The 22,089-nt window shown below is 44.0% G+C and overlaps 2 protein-coding genes across 9 annotated transcripts in view; both read left to right on the top strand.

Annotated features, from left to right (window-relative positions):
* The first annotated feature begins 701 nt into the window (after positions 1–701).
* UTP6 (UTP6, small subunit processome component) lies at positions 702–10,588 on the top strand. The gene is made up of 19 exons (XM_027691873.1): positions 702–850; positions 938–1,022; positions 2,110–2,151; positions 2,239–2,331; positions 2,464–2,511; positions 2,733–2,796; positions 3,215–3,333; positions 3,808–3,885; positions 4,315–4,396; positions 4,798–4,879; positions 5,504–5,685; positions 6,517–6,596; positions 7,324–7,401; positions 7,566–7,745; positions 8,436–8,516; positions 9,236–9,345; positions 9,429–9,495; positions 9,783–9,855; positions 10,306–10,588. Exons 1-19 carry the CDS (start codon positions 759–761, stop codon positions 10,461–10,463), a joined length of 1,794 nt encoding a protein of 597 aa, XP_027547674.1. The 5' UTR covers positions 702–758; the 3' UTR covers positions 10,464–10,588.
* A 1,022-nt stretch (positions 10,589–11,610) lies between these two features.
* COPRS (coordinator of PRMT5 and differentiation stimulator) overlaps positions 11,611–22,089 on the top strand; it is a 136,822-nt gene continuing 126,343 nt past the window's right edge. The window contains exons 1-5 of one of the 8 annotated variants that reach the window (XM_027691874.1): positions 11,612–11,965; positions 12,878–12,965; positions 13,504–13,752; positions 15,770–15,960; positions 16,264–16,470. In XM_027691874.1, the coding sequence (XP_027547675.1) occupies positions 11,954–11,965; positions 12,878–12,965; positions 13,504–13,752; positions 15,770–15,942 (522 nt within the window). In that variant the 5' untranslated portion in view covers positions 11,612–11,953 and the 3' untranslated portion in view covers positions 15,943–15,960; positions 16,264–16,470. The other 7 variants (XM_027691875.1, XM_027691876.1, XM_027691879.1 and 4 more) reach the window with 7 other exon arrangements.

Here is a 22,089-nt window from a genome sequence, read left to right as displayed (position 1 = left end):
GAGAGAAGCTCCAGACCCCTCATTATCTTTATGGCCTCTGATGGACCCTCTCCAGTAGCTCCTCATCTTTTTTGTACCGAGGAGCCCAGAACTGGACCCAGCACTCCAGATGTGGCCTCATCAGGGCCGAGCAGAGGGGAAGCATCACCTCCCTCAACCTGCTGGCCACACTCCTCCCTCACTGGATTCCAGCTTGAGCCCTCACTGGGGCACCTGTGCTTTGTCTCTGCACGTCCCAGGCTTGGCTTTGCCATTTCTCCTCCTGTGGGAGCTGGGCTTGTTTAGTCTGCAGAAGAGAAGACTGAGAGGGGATCTCATCAATGCATATAAATATCTCCAAGTCAGGTGCCAGAGGATGGTGCCACACTCTTTTCCGTGGCGCCCAGCAACAGGACGAGGAACAATGACCATAAAGAAGCTTCTCCTCAGCATGAAGACAAACTACTTTCCACGGAGGGTGGCAGAGCCCTGGAACAGCTGCCCAGGGCGGGCGTGGAGTCTCCCTCTCTGGAGACATTCCAATCTCACCTGCTCCAGGCGACCCTGCCCTGGCAGGGGCGTGGGACTGGGTGATCTCCAGCAGTCGCTTCCAACCCGAAGGATTCTGTGACTCTGTGACTGCGGGTGCTGCGCGGCCCCTCCAGCCGGGCAGGGGGCGGCAGAGCGGCCGCGGGGCGGGGCGGGCGGAAGCGGCGGCGCCTCGGGCCGGGCCGGGTCTGTGTCGGGTCTGTGTGGGGACACTCCGGAGCGCCGCGGCCATGGCGGAGCGCATCGAGCAGCGGCTGGAGGACCGAGTGCCGGAGCTGGAGCAGCTGGAGCGGGTCGGGCTGTTCACCCGCGCGGAGATCCGGTGAGCGGGGCCGGGGCCGGGCGGGCGCACGTGGCGCGGCCGGGAGCGCTCCCATCGCTCCCATCGCTCACGTCCCGATCCCCGCAGGGCCGTCCTGAGGAAAGCCTCGGCTCTGGAGTACAAAATACAGCGGAGAGCGCTGCGGAAGGAAGATTTCATTAATTACATCCAGGTAGGCTTTACCGAGCAGCAGAGCGGGCCGTCCCTCGCTGCAGATCCAGCTCGGAACTGAGTAGTTTTGTCGTGCCCTAAGCAGACACACCATCTTTAACGCTGCTCATGCTTTTGAGAAAGCACGCAGGTTCACTCTCGAGGAGAAAAGACAACACAGAAAGAATCGAGCCTTGCAGAATATACCACCTAAGGAGTCTTTCTGCTGTGCCTTTTGCAACCGGACATGTCTATCTCGTATTGGCCTCTTTAGCCACCAGTGCGGTTGTAGCAGACGTGGGTAGAGCCCTTCCCAAATCTTCGTTCGCGAAGCCCAGACACGATGATGATGAAGTAGAAAACAGGTCAGAAGACTATTGTATGAGGCCTCACCTCGCCTGGTCCCTGGTGTTCACCTGAGGGCAGCTTGTTGGCAGCAGAGCAGGAAGCATAGCCAGGAGTTGGTGCCCGAGGTTGGGATGAGGCGTCTCTCTGTTGTGACCATCTCCTGTGGTTTCCTGTCTCTCCAGGGATGTGGAGCCCCCAGTTCCCTGATACGCTGTGCAAATTGTAGTTAAGTGGAATCAATAAGTTGGAGATTAGGAAAACGCTCCTAAAAGGGTGGTTGGGCACTGAACAGGCTGCCCAGGGCAATGGTGACGGCCCCAAGGCTGCCAGAGCTCCAGGAGTGTTTAGACGACGCTCTCAGGGACAGGGTGGGATTGTTGGGGTGTCCTGGGCAGGGCCAGGAGTTGGACTTCAATGATTCTTGTGGGTCTCTTCCAACTCCGGATATTTTGTGGTGCTAATTTTTTTGTGGCTAAACAAACTTCTAATTACAAGTTTGGCTTGTGCATCACAATTCTAGGAATATGGTTGCCAACAGCTCAAGTCTGAAATGTCACATGCAGTAGAAATCCTCAATACTAATTTCATCCAGTCTTAGAAATGTAGTGACCCAGTCAAAAAATTATTGCTTAGGTTTTCCTGTTTGTAATGTTTATTGTCCACCTGTCCATCAGCTCTAACAAACTTTATCTGTATTTTTTTGCCTTGCTGTTGGATGTCTCTTCATTTGGTTTTAAATGTTATTTTTCTTTCCATGCTAGTATGAAGTTAATCTGCTGGAACTGATCAAGAAAAGACGAGCAGTAAGTCTGTCAATTATTAAGAGTGCAAAATACTTTATGCAAAATACATTTTCTACTGCAATAAAATGGATATTTTTTTCCTCCCAGCGCATTGGATACTCATTTAAGAAGGAGGAAATCGAGCACTCTATTCTGCACCGAGTGCACAGCCTGTTCAACAGAGCTACAGGAAAATGGAAAGTAAGTTTATTTGAGTTTGGTTTTTTTCTGCATGCCAGGTTGCTGTACCAAGGGTGTGTGGTTTGCTTGTCAATGTACAAGTGATTTTGTACCTTGTGAGGTTGATTCTCGTCCTCTTTTCATTTCCAACAGGATGATGTCCAGCTCTGGCTTTCACATGTTGCATTTTGCAAGCAGTGGGTGAGTTTTCAAATGCTTGATGTTACCTGAGCTGAGATAGTGGATTGGTGTTTATTCAGGCATCTGGAACTTGAATTTAAGATAGGGGTACAAACTTTCCTGCCACGTGCTGTAATACTGAAATAATTTTGATAATATTGTTGGATCTGCCTGGGATTTTCACTGATGTGTTCGTTCCATTCAGTACCAGAGTGGGTAAAACAAAACTGCTTCTTTTACAGAATGCAAAACATCAACTCAGTAAGGTGTTTTCTACCATGTTGGCCATTCATTCCAATAAACCAGGTAAGTAAAACAGTGGTGAGTGCTGCATAAATGCCTCAGTGTCGATTGTGTGCTGTTGGTTAAAGTTCTTGTAGATCTCAGTTCAAGCTGTTGGGGTGAAGGTCCCCACTGTCTTTTCTTTGCCTTGCTGCTGCTTCAGAGAGATGGGCTCTGACAGGGCTGTGCTGAGGAAGGTGATGGGCAGACTGGGAACTAAATAGATATATCAGAGGTGGGAGATGTTGAATGCTCAAGACCTGCTTTCTGGCTTTGGAAGACATCATTAGCTCTGTAGCTAAACCAGATTAAACTCCCTGGATCTGCCTAGCTGCTTAGATCTGTCCTTCAGCTTGGTTTTACATGGGAGATAATCAGTTTTGTTCCCATGCTGAGCTCATTCTGAGAGATTAAATTAATGAATTTGTATCACCTTTTGCAGCACTGTGGATTATGGCAGCAAAGTGGGAAATGGAGACACGACTCTCATCAGAAAGTGCCAGGCACTTGTTCCTTCGTGCTTTGCGCTTCCATCCAGAGTGCCCAAAACTTTATCAAGAGGTGAGATCCTGGTTGTCTTCTACAACCAGTTATTTGATCAGTCAGAGCAAATGAGCTCAGGATATGTCTCAGGAAAAAAACTTGCTTCCCCCTCAGCAGGAAAATGTCAAAAATATTAAAACAACACAGCCCAAAATTCCCTTCTAAGGTGCTGTTAAACCCTGCTTGGACATATTTCTCAGGGTTAGTCTGGCATCCCTTAGCCTTTCTTGGAGAAGTTGGTTTTCTTTGAGGGCAAGTTAAGGTTTAAAGAATGACTAAGAAATGATCATTGCTACCTGTGGGAAATGTCTGGATAAATACTAGGGCATATACTTACGTGCACAAGCTTTTAAAAACCAAGGCTCTTGGACACGGGTGGGATGTGGGAAAGCCCTGATTTGTAGCTCCTCAGAGCTTGTTTTACCTCATTTGTGGGCTTAGATTTTTATGACTTAACCCCACAGTCATTTCATTGTGTTGTCACTCTTGCAGTATTTCAGGATGGAGCTGATGAATGCTGAGAAACAGAGGAAGGAAAAGAAAGAATTTGAAAAAGCAAAGATGGACTTGGTAGGTCAGCTGAACTTAAGAGAGATTGTCTGCTTGTGTATCACACATCTGAGTGCACAGTTTCACGGGGTCTGGATTAATGGTTGGTTTGACAACTGCTTAAAGAAAGCTTTTGTTCATGTGCTGTGCCTGTGTGGAGCTCTTCAAGTGTTTGCTGATGCTCAGCTCAAATACTTCATACACTGATTTTTGTTTGCAATTGTAAAATCTTTTTATTACATTCCCCAGTCTGAAAATTAATAGTAATTCCTGGAAAGGAGTAGTTAAACTTACTATCTTTCATTTCTTTGTAGTTGACTTGTGCAAATGACATAAAAATAGACTTAGATGAAGGAAAACATTGATATCTTCTGTTTTTTTTCCCCTGTTGGCAAAAATGATAGCTGAGAAAGGAAAATAATTTTTTCAACTATATGCTTGATATTGCAGGGGGAATTCAATTACTCTGAAGAGATTCTCAATGGGGAAATGGCTCGAATAGTCTACAGGGATGCAACTCAGAAAATTAAAGGTGATTTAATATTTCTTGTATTTATTCAATAAGAAAATTGTCACCTTTAAACCAGTAGGTTTAAAGTGCAGTAGGTAATGCTGGTAGACTTAGCTCCAATGCACACAACTAAGATACCTTTTCAAATACATCATTTCTTCAGTAGAACCTGCATAATGCCAGAGAAAAAACTAATAGTGCTCATAGTTCTGATTTCATGTCTTTCCTGCAGGCTGACACGTCTTCCAGCACAACAGCTTTTGGGCTGAAGTGACAGTGCTGGGCTTCCAGTCTCAAAACTTGATTGTTTAAAAAAAAACCAAAACAAACCAAAAATGCAAAGTGTGCATCTGATGTGATATATCGAGGAATTCTTTAACAAATACTCCATTTAATAGGGTTTTTTTCTCTTTGAAACGTAGGTGTTGAGTTCCAGCTGGCTGTGCTCTCCATTGCAAAGCTCTTTGACTTTACCCAAGATTTGCAAAAAGAAATCCTTGAAAAGTGAGTTGTGGCTTTGTGTTGTGTTCTTATTTTGTTCTAGTTTAGGTTTTAAGAAACATGTTCTCATAACTTCTCTAATTTATAGTGGGTTGACAGGACTTTAAGCACTGAAGGCTGTTCCTGTAGGGAATTAGTGTTAAGGAATTAGTGTTCTTTAGAAAAGGATGCTCATATCTAACTTCAGAAAGGGCTTTAAAAAGCTGCTAAGAAAAATTCAGATATAGAATAGTTGTCACTGAATAATTACTGCACTTAGTTTCTGTAAATTCACTGCAGGAACTGTGGGTTTTCCTCGTGTCCTTTTGTGGCATTTTTGCATCTTTTATTTCTTTAGTTGTTCCTCTCGAAAGAAAGATTTCTCTTGACAGCTTCCTGCCTAGTTCATGTTATTTCTGAAGAATATCCATATTAAATATTGGGGGAAAAAGCTAATATTTTGGTTTTCTCTTGTGGAAAGTAAAATGTTTTTTTCTCTGGCATTCAGTTACTTAGCAAGTAAGTGTATTTATATACATCCATAATATAACAACCAAACAAGTACAGCAACTTATATAACAACCCTTCTAAACATCCCTGGGGCTGCAGGATGGTGGTTGTGGGCTGTTACAGACATGGTGTGTTCAGTTTGCAGGCCAGTTATGCTGATGATCCCCTGACCTGGGACTACATGGCCCGTCGTGAGCTGGATTTGGGGTCCCTGCAGCCCCCAGGACACCCCACAAAGCAGAGCAAAGTGGCAGAAATGGCCCAGAGGGAGGAACGGTGCTGTGCAGTCTTTGATGAGGCTGTGGGAGCACTGCCAACAGGTGAACTGTCCTGCCTGCATTTAACAGCTTTTCCTGGTACTTGAAAGTCTTGAAGGTGATGGCAGGCTCTGCCATACCTGAGAGAAGGAGAGCAGTTTTTACAAACTGCCTTTTGGGGATCTATTTTATGTGTTATTTGGGTTATTTTCCAAAGCACTTATGCTCTCAAAGGAGCTGCTTAACTGGAAATGTGAGTATATTGCTGCTTAGCTGTGAGTCAGCAATGATTTTGAGTAGCCAGAGTGGATATCCAACTCCCAACATCTGGCACTGTCCTGACTTTGAACATTCCTTGTGAGGTCTCAGCTGAACCAAGAGCTGGATGCTCTTTACAAAGAGTTACTGTCTGCAGCTTGTGCTGGGAAGCCATTTTAAAATGTTAATGTTATAAATCTGGGGCCTCTTTTATAGTACAAGTGGTTAGCGTGCAGGACTTTCACTGCTGCGACCACGGGTTCGAATCCCGGTCTCCTGGCCTGATGGAGGTCGTTAGCCCTGTGTGGCCATCCATCTATGAGAAGGACACTCTAAACAAACCTACGTCCTGAGGACCTCACTGCCATTGTCCAAGCTTGCTTGGCCCCGGCAGATGAACCTTAGGATTAAAGGGTGGGCTCAGTTCAGCGCAGGCTGTGTCTCACCTAAAAAAATCCATTGCGCAGGCTGGAAAGGTAAAAGACCTTTCCCCAAATCTTCGTTCGCGAAGATGGGCCATTACACTTTAAAACAAAGTTGGCATTAACACTGTGCTTGGATTCTTTGTATTTCTTAAATATTTGTGCTTACTCTTGTGATTCTGTAAAGTGTGATATTATGCCTTGGCTTCTACAGAGGACATGTGGAAATGCTACATCACTTTTTGCTTAGAGAGATACAACAGGAAAACCAACAGTGAAGAATTAAAGCAAAAGGTAAAAGCCTATTAGGAAATCATACAAACAAATCATCCCTGTTGTTATTGACTTCTGTAATCCAGAAGCAAGACAAGAAGCAAATACATTTTGACATTTTATCAGAAATATCTACCTGTGGCCATCACTAAGAATGATTTAGTCTCCATCTGGGGGGATCACTTTTACTGTCAGGCTCACAGATGGCCTGTCTGAACATGAATAACCTGAGCATAAACCAGCCTTGTCAGTAAAGTACAATGACCTCTTTGGATGAGAGCTAAGACTGCAAACTTGTTAATCATAGAATGGTTTGGGTTGGAGGGGACCTTAAATGTTCACTGACAGTCCTTCAAACCTGTGCTTATTTGAAGAAAAAGATGAATTCAAATGACTCTTGCAAATAAGGCTGAGCAAAGTTTGGTGCTGGTATGTGGACAGTTCAGTTGTGCATCTGTGCTTGGGTATGACTGAATTAACTAATTAGCCTGTGCAGTTTGGTTCCCTTGTAGTAGAGCACAAGAACACTGCAATGTTGTTCTTTGCTCCTAAAGGAAGAGAAGTAATTCAAATGCTCAGATTTCCCCTTTATCTTGGAATGTCTGCAGGTACCTAAAGCATTAGATATGTAATGTGTAATTAGATATTCAGTGACATGTTGGTAGACAATCCACTGGGCTTCTTGAAATGATGGAATCTGGTATATACAGGAATAATGCTTGGGTTTTTTTCTCTCTGTTGGTTCTAGAGGCTGGAGAGGACACTGAGTGTGTTCAACAAAGCCCATGAGTCTAATTTGCTGCCAGAAGCTCTCTATAAGCAGTGGGTAAGAGCTGACACACAAAATAGACTGGGGGGCTTTCCTGCCTTGCTTGTGTGCCTGTCTTTGCATTTTGAGTAGACACTGATGGGCAATTCGGTTCAAAGCTTTGCTTTTTAACAAGGTGTTCCAAGTCTCTTGTGTGACGAGCTGTATCTGCTGGGTTTCAGCTTCAGCTGTTGCTGGAGTCCAACCTCTCTGAGAAGGCTGTGGAGGTGGCAGAAGCTGCAACCAGGCGCTTCAGCCTGTCCGTGGACACGTGGCAGACGAGGCTGCAGGTGCTGATCCAGCTGAAGAGGGAAGATGTGACACAGTGTTTTGAAGAAGCCATTAAACACATGAAATCCCAGGTCTGTGCAGGTTTATGGGCTTACATGTCATGGGCCAGAAACCTCTGATGCTTGCTTGCTTGGGTTTTTTTACCTTTACAAGGCATTCAAAGTCCCTGACAATTTTTAAGGTCAAATATATGAACTCGACGTTTCACGTGCACATCGCGTTGCCAAGTATCAGGGAATTGTAAATTCACTTCAAAGTCACAGGTTTAAAGTCTGAATGCTCCCAGGTGACATTTTGCACACTCTCCTAGCAGGGAGCTGATATTCTTTGTGTCTTAGTTGAAAAATGTGCTTCCTTTTATTCGCTGTCCTGACATATTGTGTGTGTGGTATTTCAAGCCTTGAGTTAGATGTGTGTTCTCCTACTGCTCCATTTCAAACTCTGGGCACAAGGAGTGAGGAGAAGAAACAGGAAGGTGACTATTTCTTTACTTCTTGTTCTTGGAAGTTACCTTTGTACTGCAGTGCTGAGTGGTGCAGAACAATTTGTCTCATCCCTGGCAACGCAGCTGTCCAGCTAAGAAGTATTGGGAAGGAAATGAGAAGTGATTTCAGGGGGCAGCCCAAAGTTGTCTTTGTAAGAGCTGTGCCTAAAGGGCATTTTTACAGCAGCTAATACAGAACCTGGAGGATGTGTTGCTGTCTGTGTCTGTAAATCAGTCACTGTATTTTAAGCATTTGATGTATCTGCTCACCTTGTAGGGCACTTTGGCATTGTGGACCCTCTGGGTGGAATGGAGCGAAGGAGCAAACAGCAAGGAGGACACAGAAGCTCTCTACCAGGTACTGGGCTAATCAAAATCTGCTTTTATGTCTGTGTAAATAAATGGGAACAATGTGTGTGGATGGAACATGTAACTAATGCTTTATACAGCAGTTCTGTCATGGATGTGTTGATATCAAAGAATTTCAAGCAAAACTGTGTGTGTTATCAAAAATCAGTTGGACACAGGCTTATAGGCACAAATGTCATTCCCTTTCTTCTGAAACAGAGATGTTTGTAAGCACAACCAGTGATGTACTCTTACTTTGTGGTCTAGAATTTTTGCTCTGTTTCAGGCACCTGTCTGAACACGGAAGAGAGAATTTTACAATCTGTGTGAAAACATCAGTCTTGTTATAGAAAACTCAAGATCAGAACTGGGACTTTAATCTCACTACAAATTTCCAGGCAAAACATTTCCTCTTTGCCTGGCATGTTGGGTAGTGGGGTTTTTCCCCCTTTAAAATATAAAACACATATTTCAGATGGAAGCTTGAGTTCAGCTGTTTGTAGAGCATTGTGAAACCCTTTGCATGAAGGGTGTTAAGGAAATGCCAGTTGCCAGCTGTGTGGATTATTGGAGGAGAAATGTGTTTTAGACTTAGGAGATCTGCTTTATTTCAGGTGCCTGATGAGGGAGAAGGTACTGTTTGGTTTTGTCTCCCTTCTTGCCTTTTAATTGTAGGTATGTGGTGGTTTTATTTTTTGTTTTGTGTTTTTCTTCCCTTTAAACTTGCAGAGATCCTTACGTGCCACAACTCCTGCTGAATCTGTGACTATGAAAGAAATGTATCTCGACTGGACTTACAGAAGTGGTGGTTATAAGAAAGTTAAAAAAGTCTTTACCAGGTAACAAGTAAAACCTTCAAACCAGATTGTTGTAGGGTGTATGTTAAAAGACTTGAAGTCTAAAGTTACTTGTTTTATTTCAGCCTATGTGAAAATCGTCCCTTCTCACTTGACTTCTTCAGGAAGATGATCCAAATAGAAAAGGAGCAAGTAAGTTGTTGAATATCCAATTAGTGTCTTGTATTTGTAAAATACACTTCTAACTTTGGATATAAATAGGAAACAGAATGGTGGTGTCAGTCTGTGATCAGTTCATGTTTGTCTTCAGGAGTTGATTCCCAGGATGTGATACAAACCCAGTTCCATGGTAACTAATCTTGGGCAGTGTGTGTGTGTGCGTGTAATTGCCATGACTCTCTTCCTTTGTAAGAATCTAATCAAGCTGCAGATTCACTTCTGTACAAAATAAATGGCCTTTTAATACCTTCCTTTGTTAGGAATCCTGCAAAATGCTTCATCTGAGAGAATACTATGAACGTGCCTTGAGGGAGTTTGGTTCAACAGATACTGGTAAGGGGATTCTATTATTTATTTATTCATTCATTCATTCATTCAGTGCTGCCTCTTATTTCCATCCATTTCAAAAGGTAGCTGCTTGTTTTGCCCTTGTGCTTGCTGTCATGCAGGGCAGAGCTTATTTCTTCTGTGCTATTAAGTGTAGGACACTGCAGTGACCCTCTGCTGTCAGCCCAGGGTCATGGGCACTGGGATGGCTTCAGCACCACTGGGAGCAAATCAGGTTTTGACACTGGCATTGTTGCATTATTTCTTAAGACATCAGTGTTCCAGCTGGGAATAGAACCCAGGGTTTTGCTCCTCAAGGTACAGGACACTGTAGTTTCATGAAATAAGACTTATTGCATTAACATCAAAGACACTTAAAAAGAGTTTCTAGTTGGGTTTGTTTGTTAAGTAATATCCAGTTAAAATATAACCAGAACTTCCATTTTTCTTTCAAAGATCTCTGGCTGGATTATGTCAAGGAGGAGCTCAGTCATCCCCAAGGCAAACCAGAAAACTGTGGGAGCATTCACTGGCGAGCTATGAAGATGCTGCAGGGAGACCTGGTGGAAGATTTTGTTTCCAAATACACTTTATTGCAAACTGGACATTTATGAAAAACTATAATATTACACATTACTGTTGTAATGTGACTGCATTTTTGAAACTTTTTTGTACAGAGGTAAATATGTTCCTGGATCTTATTAAAGTTTACCTTCTTTACATTCTGTGTGACAAAAAAGGAATCATCTGTTCCATTGCAGTTGTTTCTAGTGTTGCTTTTGCCAGGGGCAGGTTCAAGTGCACAGTTAGAGACAGCAAAAGCATCTCTGAGGGTGTTCTCATTGAGACTTCTGAGAGCACATTCTTCATCCTGCCTAAACATTCAGATAGTTATAATGCATCAGCTTTTACATTCTGGAAAGCGAATATTACAGCATCTAAATGCAAAAAACCCCAACCCAAACCCCACAGAAACTACTGTACCTGTGGGTGATCTCTGTATTTTACCAAGTTGAATAATTAAAAGTGGAACACTTTTCATTAGGTAATCAGAACTCAGTACAAATACAGTATTTATTGTTTCCTAGCCTCAAAGTCATCTGTAATCCTCACAGCAAAACCAGAAACAGCTTCTGCAGTCCCCTTGCATTGGTGTTTGCATCCTGAGAGTGACTGAAAGGTGGAGGGGAGCTGAGATCTGTTAGCACTGTCCCTGAGGTGAGAGCAGAAGGTTCTGATCTACACTTCAACTTTCTGTCCACAATGCCTGAAAAATGGGTACTGGCTTTTTGAAACGGTGCTGTTGGCTGTTTAGAGAGGCATATTTTCCCATGTCAAACCCAATAAATCAGCATAAATTCTATCCTTGGGTCAGTAGGGAAACATAAGGAAAGTAGAGGAACATACAGCAATAGTTCCTCACGTAATTTCCCGGTGACTGAAGGGTGACATAATGACAATACAGGGAAATACTTCTTCAAGATTTTTCACTCAAACAGAAGCTGCACCTTTCTCAAGCAATGAATTCCTCTAACTTTTGACTAGCTGGAAAAGTTTGGAGCAGTTAAGATTGCTCCTTCTGTGGCCAGATCTGAAGGACATCCTGCTTTGTCTTTCTCAGGATTTTAGCCAGGCCATCCCCTATGTCCCCATTAGTTCCCTGCCATCACATGTCTGACTTTGAGATTTCCTTACTGATAATCACTTAAACCCTCTCTGCCCCTTACTCTGTTACTCCTGAATCACTTCTTGCTCCTTCAGTTGCACAACTAAAAGCTTTTAAGTGCAAAAGGTTTGAAGCTTTTTTGTTGTAAGTCCAGCAAAGCCGGTAACTCCCACCATTTCAGAAAGTGGGCCCCTTTTCTTCACCTGTTCTGGTTCCTCACAGAATGTTGCCATTCACGTCAGTACCTGCAGCACCTCCCAAGGATACACATTCCCTGAAAGCACATTTGCCTGACACCTGCCCACGGAGCACCTGCCACAGCTGTTCAGCCCAGGTGCTTCCCATCTCTTCATGCTTTATCTTAGCCTGCTGCCAGCGCCAGAGGGGAGGGGTTTGTCACAGAGCTCGGGGAGGTATTGAGACTTTATTTACAACATCATGAGCATAAAGGTATTTTCTTCCAGCTCTTAGCTCTGTTATTTCTGGACTCAGCCTCTGCTCCGCGGTGGTGTGGGGTCATGGATTAGGTCAGATGCCCTCAGGGGCTGGAGCGGGAGCAGCGCCCCCCTCAGTTCCAGCCTCGCGGCCGGAGCCGCACCCAGTTCCTCGGGCACAGCCGCGGCGCTCGCCGGGCTCGCGGTGCCCTGAGGGGCCGGACGGGGCCGGGCGGTCGGAGGTGCCCTCAGGCGGCCCAAGGTGCCCTCAGGCGGCCCAAGGTGCCCTCAGGCTCGGCCGGTGCGGGGGGTCCCGGGGAGCTGGGCGGGCAGCGGGGCCGCCGTGAGGGCTCGGCCGCAGCCCGCGCTCTGCTCCTGACCGCCGGCCGGCTGTAGGCCCGGCTGCCCGCACCCACCGCCGCCGCCTCCCTGTTGGGTGGGAGTGCGAGGAGAACTCGCCGTTCCCCGCTCTGTGGGCACCATCAGCGTGGCTCAGGGTTTCCTGCTGCTCTCCCGCCCCTCAGCGCTGCTGGAGCGTCCGGTCTGCTCCTGCCCCTCGGCCTGTGGTGGATTCACTCTTTGGTGTTTATATTTGTTCCACTCCTTGTCCCTTCATTACCACCGTTCTCAAACGGGCACATTTTGCGTCAGTTTTGGGGCCCCTTCCCCGAGAGGTGGCAGCAGGATCGCGGGGGTGAGGGAGGAGATGGGCTGTGCTGTGTTGCTGATGCTGGGGGGGACTGATGGCAGCAGCAGATTGAGCCATCCCTCGGCAGATTTGCCTTCTCTAGTGAAAGCCTGTTTGGTTTTAAACCTCTGATTCATCAAGGGAACAAATGGATGGGCTCTAGGGCACAGAAACACTCACTGAGCTGTGTTGGAGCAATCAGTGAAAGCTGCTATGGAATTCTTTAAAACTCTCTTGTAGGTGATGGCCGGTGCTGTTGACGCCACAAACTCTGAGGAGAAACAGCTTCCTAATAAGAGAGAAACTATGATCTGGAAGCCCAGAAAAGGTAGGACAAAACAAAGCAGATGGTGAGTAATGAAACTTAAGCTCTGCTTGAGAAATTTACTTAAAACCTTTAGGTGAAGGGTGGGAATTGCCTCTTCAGTTACTGCACTAAATTATTTCCATGGAGATATTTGTGTATGCCTAGGTGCAAGAGTAATTAATCAATATGACTGTTTTGAAACCAGAACCATGGTTTTTCAGCATACCTATTTTTTAAAAAAATACCTGCAGGTGAATGTGGTGAAACAAGAACTGCTGGGTCCTTTGCCCTAGTTAAAGAGATGTTTTCCAACAAGAGTGTGTGGAAAATCCTGAGCTGGGCTAGTGCTGTGATGTAAGGCTATGTTCACTGTTCCCAAGCATCTGCAATGTGAAGCAGCTCTGCAGTGATACTACATATGTAGGAAACTGCATATATTATAATTAGATTAGTAGTCACAAAGTGCATTTGTGTACCTATCTGAATTATTGTGTGCTGAGCATTTAATATTCCCGTTTCATTTCTGAGTGTATCCGTTGACGCTTTCTGTTGGTTTTAGAATGTTTGCTGGACAACATTCCAAATGTTCCTGACAGCAAGTCTGAGGAAAGTGAAGCCTCTGATGCCTCTCACAGTGAAGGTGATGACAGAGTCTCTTCTGATGACTGGTACAATGCGCATTTTTACCTGGCTGAGGGGGATGATGAAGTCTCCAGTATACCTGACTCTCCAAAGCTGCAAAGTGCTTCTGAGTATGAGGTGGAGGACTGGGACAAAGAATTGGAGGAGTCTGCATGTGGTCCTTATGGTGAGTACATGTTTACTTGTGCTTCATTTGAATTTTGGATAGTAGGTGTTTGGAGGTAGGTGCTTTGCAGGAGAGGGTGTTTAAGTAACTCCACGTTCTCTTTTGGGAAGCAATTTCTTGTTTTGTTGACCTCGTGGATATGTAACAATTCTGCACAATTTTGTTGTCAAACACAGGATTTAAAGGTGGTGGTGTGAAGTTCATATGAAACTCTTGCTGGAGCAGTTGAATTCTTAGGGAGTGGCATGGGAAGGAGGGGCATTCTATGTGTGTATTGACTTTATGGGGAGAAACAAGTTCTTAGTGGTGTATCTTTGTTATTCTGAAGTAGAAGATAAGAGTACATGGTGTGCAGGAATGTAGCTTTTTTGGTGTAAAAGTTCTTTCTTTCCTCCAAGAAAATTCAAGATTGTACTCTATAATGTCCCTGTAGAGCACAGACTTCTTTGGAAGTGCTCAGTCTCTGAGTAGGGTTTGTTGCTTTGGCTGTAGGGTTGGCTTGGTTTTGTTTGGTTTTTTGTCATTGTTGTTTTTTTGGTGGAAGTTTTTGTTTGTTTGTTTGACTTTTTTGTTTGTTTTTTTGAAGCTCGATCCTCTGAAGTGGTTGTGCATGTGATCAGTCCCATGGGCGAAGGTGGCAGTGCACAGAAGTGGTTTTAGCAACATCTTTAGAGTTGAATTAATCCTCCAGTTTGTGACTTGTTTTTATGTTGAACCAAGAGTCTGAACCTTGCACTGGCCAGGCTGGCTGTTGGTGTAGAACAGGTGGATGGAGTTTAGCCAGCAGTGGCTGATGACCTGCTGTGTCTTTGATGAAAATAGTATATTTGCATTTTCTTCTCATTAATGTGTATCTTTTTGTAATTAATACACTTTTCTTTGCTTAGGAAATGTGAATTATCTGTTTATTTTGATTCCATAAATGGCTGTTGTATTAAAGTACCAAGTTTTGATAACGGAAGAAAGTGGGAAAGTTTTTGCAGCCTTTCCATAAAACCATTCCGATTTTAAAATGGAAACACAATATTAGTTTTTCACAGTGGGTAATTTGAGGAAAAAGACTGTTTCCTTTTTGGATTTTTTCCCTCTCTTCCATTCTGGGCTTTCCTTTAATCCTCTGTCTGCTCAGATTTATGGTATGTTTTGAATTTTTTACTGGAACTGTCACAAGTTCTTTTTTTTAAATCCTCACAAACTGAGCCAGCTGTGATTATGGGATTCAGGTGCTTGGGAAGGGTAATGAGTACAAGTGTCTCAGTTGTTAACTGCTACAAATAAAAGAAGGTGCTTGGTTGGTCATTTTATGGCTTTTTAAAATGTCTCTTTAAGCACTTGCTGTGGTGGCTTGTTTAGCAGTGCTGCTGGAAGGCTGACAAGTGGAATACTGTGTTGGGTCCTCTGCTCCCCATACTCTGGGCTTTTCCTTTGCTCAGTCCTTTCAGTGTCTGCTGCCTAGAAATCTTTCCCTTCTGTTAAAACACTTTTTGCCCTATTTTTGTGCCAGCTTGGTTAAAACCAGGCCTATTAGGTTTAATTCTGGCCTAGAGGAAATGTTGTTCAGGGAGAGCTTTTACAGGACCCCACCCTCCCGTTCTGTGCAGTGACCCAGTTCTCAAAGGCTTTGGAGGGCTCCTCATTGGGATGGGCATATGGAGACAGAAGGAAGGGGGAGGGCAAATTAAAGTAATAGTTTCATGAGCCTTTTATTCCCAGGGAAAATGTGAAAGAACTGCCTGTTTTGTACGAGCTGGTGTCAGATGGGCTGAATCCAGGTGTATCACTGAGCTTTCTGGAAAACTGTTTTGTCTGTGTGGCAGGAACCCTCCTTCAAATGAAGACATTGCCAAATTCAGCCTCTGTTTGCCTTTTTATTTAGGTCTAATAATTGAATGCTGGCAGATGAAGTTGAAATAGAGAATTGAAAGATGCTGTAGGCCTGCATAAGAACCTACTAGACTATACCACTACTTCCCTGAGTATCTCCCATGGTTTAAACCTTCTCTTTTATCTTCTATAGATGCTGATGATCTGTCCTGTGGAAGCTTTCAGGAAAATAATGTTTTGGTCTCATCCGTGTGGAAGCAGGACTGGTTTTACTACCCAGGCTGTCACCACGCAGCTTGCTTTGTTTCTCCACCACGAGTCAGTAGAAAGGTTGAGAGTGGCCAGTTTGATGATGCAGATGAGTGAGGTTGACCCTGGGCAGAAGTAAGTTTGGCTTCTGAGCTGGGTTGTGTTCTTCACTGACTGAGCCGTGTCAAGTCCTGTAGTTTGCTTGCAGAGTTCTGCCCAAGGCCAGAAATGCGACACCACCTCCCAAGTTTTGCTCATGTGCTGCTGAGCTGTTCTAAACTGCCCACACTGGGCTCTGGAGACAAGAGTGCAGGTGCTGGCTGTGACAGTCAGTGCATTTCTGGAAGTTTTGTCTGTATTCTGTAGATTTGTGTTGTTACTAATGAACTGCTTGAGAAGAAGTGTTCAATTTCTAAACTTCAGATTGTTTCTCTGCAGGGCTCTGTGAGTTTTGACATGCTGGTCCCTGTGTGTCCATGTAACTCTTGGTTTCCTCTCCTTTTCACCTGATGCTGTCAGATGGGTTTGGAAAGCTTTAAAAACTCTCCCTCCTTCAAGCTTCTCTGTTGTATTTCTTTATGGTTTTAATTCCCATTTGTGATTCTGATACTGCTTTTCAACAAAATTAGCTGTGGCAAATACAGAATGAGTTGTTTTGTGTTTATTTGTGTGTATTTATAAAGGAATTACAAATACCTGATACATGTTTTGCAAATACAGATGATGATACACAGTAGGAATGCTGGGTGCCTAAGGCTGCCTCCCAACAAAGCTTTCTCCACATCACACCTTCTTGTTATAGGGGCATATTACCCTGCAGTCCCAGTGTTGTCCTTATTACATTCTCATGCAGCATCAGATGTGTAATGACAAAGAAAATATCTCTGCTTTTATATACATATTGTAGTACATAATCTGTGTGTCCTGCAGACAGTAGTGGATTAAAGTTCCTGATACTGTTTGTTGTGGCAAATGAGATGAGAACACAAAATACCTCCCTAAGAGAATAGCTGGAACTAGAACCATCTCCTCCTTGCTTTGCTCTGGAATGAAAGGAAATGTTCTCACATGAAGTGTGTAAGTGGTTTGAATGGTAATGCTCATGTTTCATTAATCACTTCTCTCTCAAAAACTTTTCATGGCTTTTTTTTTTCATGTTTTGACACTGAACTGGAGCACAGTACAGCTTTGGGGTTTTGTTTTCTCATCCGATGTATGAGACCAAAATAATTCACACACTGGTTTGGGAGGAGGAAGTGGATGACACAGTGATATTTCCTTAATTTTTTCCTAGAGAGCACAGGACAAGAGCTTTCCTTTGGGTACCTTTCAGTTCCTGGTTATGTGTTATAGAGTGGAAACCTGGTGTTGAGGTTGCAAGAAAGAGGGTCTGTTCTTTAATTCCTATATGGTGGAGTGATCTAGGGATTAATATTTCCCTCAGAACTCAGTTATGCCAATAACTGACTCATCAGCCAGAATAAAAGGGTTGATTTGCATTTAGAAATGCAATATTCATAAAGTGAGTGCAGACACACTAGTAAATGGTAAAAATTTCTGTGAAAAATCCCGGCTCGTTTTGTGAGCTCGTTTATCTCTTGCCCGGCCCCGGCTGTTGTCAACGCCCAACGCTTCCCTGCAGAGGGCAGCAGAAAATTGTCTGCCCTGCTCGGCGTGTGTTCGTCAGGCGGTGTGAGCTCCCCGGGCTGCATTTCTGACGCTGGGAGCAATTCAGATCTGTGTTCTGCACAGCCCTGTTGTTCCCTGGAGAGGCTGATTCATGGCCCCGATTAGTTTCTCTTTTTTTTTTTTTTTTTAATTCACTCCCAAGTTGGACTGAAAAATCTCTCCCATGGCTGAGAGAAGAACATCACTTGACTTCAGGCTTAATATATTGTTTTTTACTGTGCTTGGGGGAGATATCCCACCATATTCAATAAAGAGGAAACTAATAGAATTCTGTGGAAGCAAACCCATCTTTTGTAGAATTGTTTTAAAAGGATAACCAAAAAGTCTTTATAACACTGATTAGAGTGATTTTTTTTTTTTCCCCTTACAGTTCCAAAATTCCATCAGTACTGAATCTTAAAGCCATTTTCCATGCAGTCTATAAATCAAGGTGTTTTTTCACCCGGTACCTTTAATTACAATCAGTCTGGTCTGTCTCCAAGGTCGTCTTATTTGAGGGGAAATTGTATTGAATGGCTGCCTTGCTAAGCTGTTTGCATTTTAAATGACTGTCAACTTTAAAGATTTGTTTTCAGTTTCCATTTAAGGTTAAAACTGCCACCATCCCCACCAGGTTTGGGAAAAATAGCACGAGAGTTTTGCAGCAGAGATGCATCCTGCTCTCTCCAGGGATATGTTGGCAAATATAACTTTGTTCATCTTGGCCCTGCTTGTTAGGGCAGGGGCTTAATGTAAAGCTTGATCTGAATGCTCTCAAACTTCAGGGGGATTAGAAAACCAGATGCAGCCTCCTCAGAAAGCATCTGCCTGGGAGGATTTGAAACTGAGCTTGTGGATTCCAATGTTTCTGCTCTACAGAGTGTTTCAAATTCCATTGTGAATCTTGCACTGAGCCTGTTTTGTGTTGACACAAGTGTGTCATTCTAGGCAGGAATACATTGCATTTAAAACCAACAGAAGGGAGCATGTGAGCCAGCAATTCACACCGAGAGTCAGCCCTTCAGCCTGCTCAAATTATTGGAGGGAAAAGAGTCCCATCACAGGAGCAAGATCATAAATCCTGTATGCATACAAGAAACACACTGGCAGCACAAAAATCAGCTGAAAACTTTTCAGAAGTGTCACAGGTTTCTCAGGTAAATGCACATACATCCCTAACACAATTTCCCCCTTCTACACCCACATTATACATGTCATTCAAAGGACAGAGACCCTGCTGCAGGTTAATATGTTTGCTGGGTTTATGCTGTGGGGAAGGCTTAGGAGTGGAGCATAATATGGTGGCTTAGTAGAGCAGGGCACAACTTTGATGCTGTCCTTCCTTTTCTTCTCATTTCCCCACTTGGTAGGTAAAGCTAAAGATACCAGCCAGGAAAGTGCTTCAAATTCACTGAGCAAGAAATTTTGTCTACATAGTCAGGTTTTGAAAAACCAAACAGTTTTGCATTTTCTTTGAACAGGCCAGCAGAGAAATGAAAACTTGTTTTGGGTGCATCTGTTGTTTCCTTTGAGACCTACAGGCAATGATTTGCAAGAGGAAATAATTGAAGGAAATGTGTTCATATTTCCTGTTGATAAGGTACAGCACTTAATTCATACATCAGATTGAGATAGGGTTTCTTGGTCTTATATAACCCCAAAATCCAGCCCGTTTTAGTGTCTTTTAAAGGCACTACTGGTTCACTTGTTGTTTGTCCCATCTTACAACTGGTGTGCTTTCACTCTTAAACTGAGAAAATGCCTCCACTGCTGAGGGGGGACTATGTGAGTAATTCCACAGACTAAAGGAAAAATGCTGATGGCAGCAGCTCATCCTGACCATCTGTTGCTTGCAAGGACACCAGTGTAAATCCCTTTGTAACAAAGGTCAGTTTGTGGAGCTGGGTAAGTGTAGGCACAGGGAAGGAACGTGGGATACCCTCTGTGGGTCTGTATTGCAAACAGACACATCGGAAGCTCGAGTATTAGAGGGTAAATTTGTGGTGGTGTTGTTAGTCCTGGGAGTACCAGCTGCTCAGAGCATGGTTTCCCAGCTTGGCAGGAGAAACTGGAACCCACTAAAAAAAGCTGCAAAGCACACAAACCCAGTAATTGGGTTTAGTGATGGAAACAGCTTCCCTTAAGCACTTGGAACACAGATCCTCAGCTGGGACAAACGTTGGCAGCTCGTTACCCAGGCAGAACCTCCTTCCCTGTATATCCCCCGAGCAGTGCCTGTGTCATCTCTGGGCTAAAGCTCATGTTCAGGGTTCACTGTTGTTGTGGGTTTTAGTCCTTAATATAATGGGCTTTCTTTCCATTCCTTGTAGCTCTATTGACCTTCACAGAGCAAAACCCATGAACGTGGCTCAATGTCTACATTTATATCATAGCAGGTTGTATTGGGTGGGATTTTTCCCACTTTGATGATAGTTTCAGGACGTAGCAGAAATGAGCCTAGGAAAGGTAACTTCCTATGATTCAGCAAGTCTCGATTGTCTGGCCTCAGTGGTTTTAATCAAACCTTTTCTGATCTGCCTGCAACTTCTGTATTTAGACCTGGAAACTCCTTTCATTGTATGATGCAGGATTTGAAGACTTGAGTTGTATATGTAAGTTGTATCTATTTGTTTATGAGCCTGAGGTCTCAATTTATTGTTTCATTTCCCTCAAAGGGAAATACTGCTCAGTCCTTTTTGAGCTGTTGGTCCTTAGTATGACTTATGTTAAGCAACATGTTTTCTGTGAGATCTGGAGTACCAGAGGTTCTCATTGTGCTCCTTTGTAGTTTTAATCACTGTAGCTATTGTGGACTTCTGTTCCAACAATAAACAAGTTGTTTAGTATTTCTGCCCCTACCTCAGGAACTACTCCAAAACATTCACATTTTCACTGAGGAGTTCCTTTGGTTACTTAGCAGGTAGTAGAAAATACTACAATTATTTGACCTCAGATAAAGGACTATCATTTCATCTGTAATCTTCATGCAGACAGCAAAGTAAATATGCCACATTGTAATATAGTTCTGTCTGGCTACAGTTGGTTGGGAATTGTGTAACTGCATCTCCCATGTTACATGCTCAGCTGTTTCTGGGGAAGTAAATAGGTGTGACAGTGAGATTAAACAGGACCTGTATCCCCCAGCAGAGAACACAGACTCCTTCTAGGTAACTGGAGATTCAGAGAGCAAGGAAAACTCTTCTAGCTGAGCAGGTCTTCACAGTGTTGGTGACAGTAGGGTGGTAGAATTGGAATAGCAAGGTCAGAGGAACAACTGGTAGTTCCACCAGAAGCATGGGCAACAAATCAAAATAATTTGGTACAGGAATCTGAGTTGCTGCATTCTCCTTAGTACAGGAGAACAACATATAAGGGGACTTAGAAAGTTCTGTTTCAACTATGGTTAACTCCTTATATCACAAGCTGAATTGGGACAGGTAATCTGAACTGGAAGCACAAAGGTGGAGCCTGCAAACAGCCACATGCTGATTGAGCCATCATTGTTCTCTTGTCTGCTGTCACCACTGGCTCTGCTGGAATACCAGACCCCCCCTTGTTCTCAGTTTATCAGTACTTTCAGTTCCATGTTCTTCAAACAGGCCATTATTTTCCTGGTCTGTAACACCTTTTACCTTCTGTCTTGTTTAGTTCTAGCTTATCTGCATCATTCATACTTGATCTGTTTGATTGGGCCTCCAGCTCTGCAGTTTGTAGTTTGACAGAAGTCTGCTCTTTCCAGTGGGATTGGTCAGACATTATAAAGCCAGGCTGAGACTGCCTGTCTGCTAGATAAGAACTACATTTAGTTCTGTTATCTGCACTTGTGTTGGTAGGTGGATTAGGTTTAATTTGGTCCTTTGGAGAGAAGTGGGCAAACTATCCCTCAAACAGATCTGGGATTTGGTTTAAGGACAGACTTTCTTATGTGGTCTGTGAAGTGCCTTGTAGCCCTGTAGGAATACTTCGTGTGTCTGGTTCCTGCCTGCAATTTGGAATGCTGACTTTAATGATCGTGCTTCTAATTACATACAGAGGTAAATTCTCAGATGAAAGAATGGGGAGGTTCATCACCTGTCCCATTAAGGGCAGCAGAGTTTCTGTTGTGCAGAGCAGTGACTGCCCAAAACTGACACCTCATACCTGCAGTGAGGGGAAGCCCTTCTCAGGTCCCCTGGCTGCCAGGGCACCTTCATCCCTCCTCAGTGTGCAACTCTGATTAAAGGGTGTATTGACTCCTTGAATGAGCCACATCCTTGTCACAGTCACACGGCTGTGATGTCCCGTACCCCTGACAAGGGGGAGCTGTGGACATTTGTCCCGCGTGCAGCGGTGGCTGCTCCGTGTTTGGGGAAGTCGGTAACACCCGGCCTTTGTGATCCCGACCCGCCCCCAAACAAAAGGGCGAAGTTCAGTGTCCTGCTAATGGACTTAACTGCTCTGTAATTGAGACTCCAGGGACTTGGGAAACAACCTCTTTTGCTGCATATCCTTTCAAGTTTGGCTTAGTTATTCCTGTTCAGCTTACCTTGGTGTTGGATATTGCTAAGGCTTTAATGCTACTTTCCACCACAACCCAGTCAAGCCTTGGCAATAGGA

This window comes from Neopelma chrysocephalum, unplaced genomic scaffold (assembly GCF_003984885.1).
Source record: "Neopelma chrysocephalum unplaced genomic scaffold, ASM398488v2 Primary Assembly neopelma1_84, whole genome shotgun sequence".
Classification (NCBI taxonomy): Eukaryota; Metazoa; Chordata; class Aves; order Passeriformes; family Pipridae; genus Neopelma; species Neopelma chrysocephalum.
Note: the sequence above shows the minus strand (reverse complement) of the source record. Positions and strands in the feature narration are given on the sequence as shown.

What these genes read in the sequence shown, in the direction of transcription:
- UTP6 (XM_027691873.1), top strand. Translation starts at nt 759, where the DNA reads ATGGCGGAGCGCATCGAGCAGCGGCTGGAGGACCGAGTGCCGGAGCTG. An exon ending in CATTCATTCCAATAAACCAG is followed by an intron (nt 2,797 to 3,214) that starts GTAAGTAAAACA and finishes CACCTTTTGCAG; the next exon opens with CACTGTGGATTATGGCAGCA. An exon ending in GTTTGGTTCAACAGATACTG is followed by an intron (nt 9,856 to 10,305) that starts GTAAGGGGATTC and finishes TTTCTTTCAAAG; the next exon opens with ATCTCTGGCTGGATTATGTC.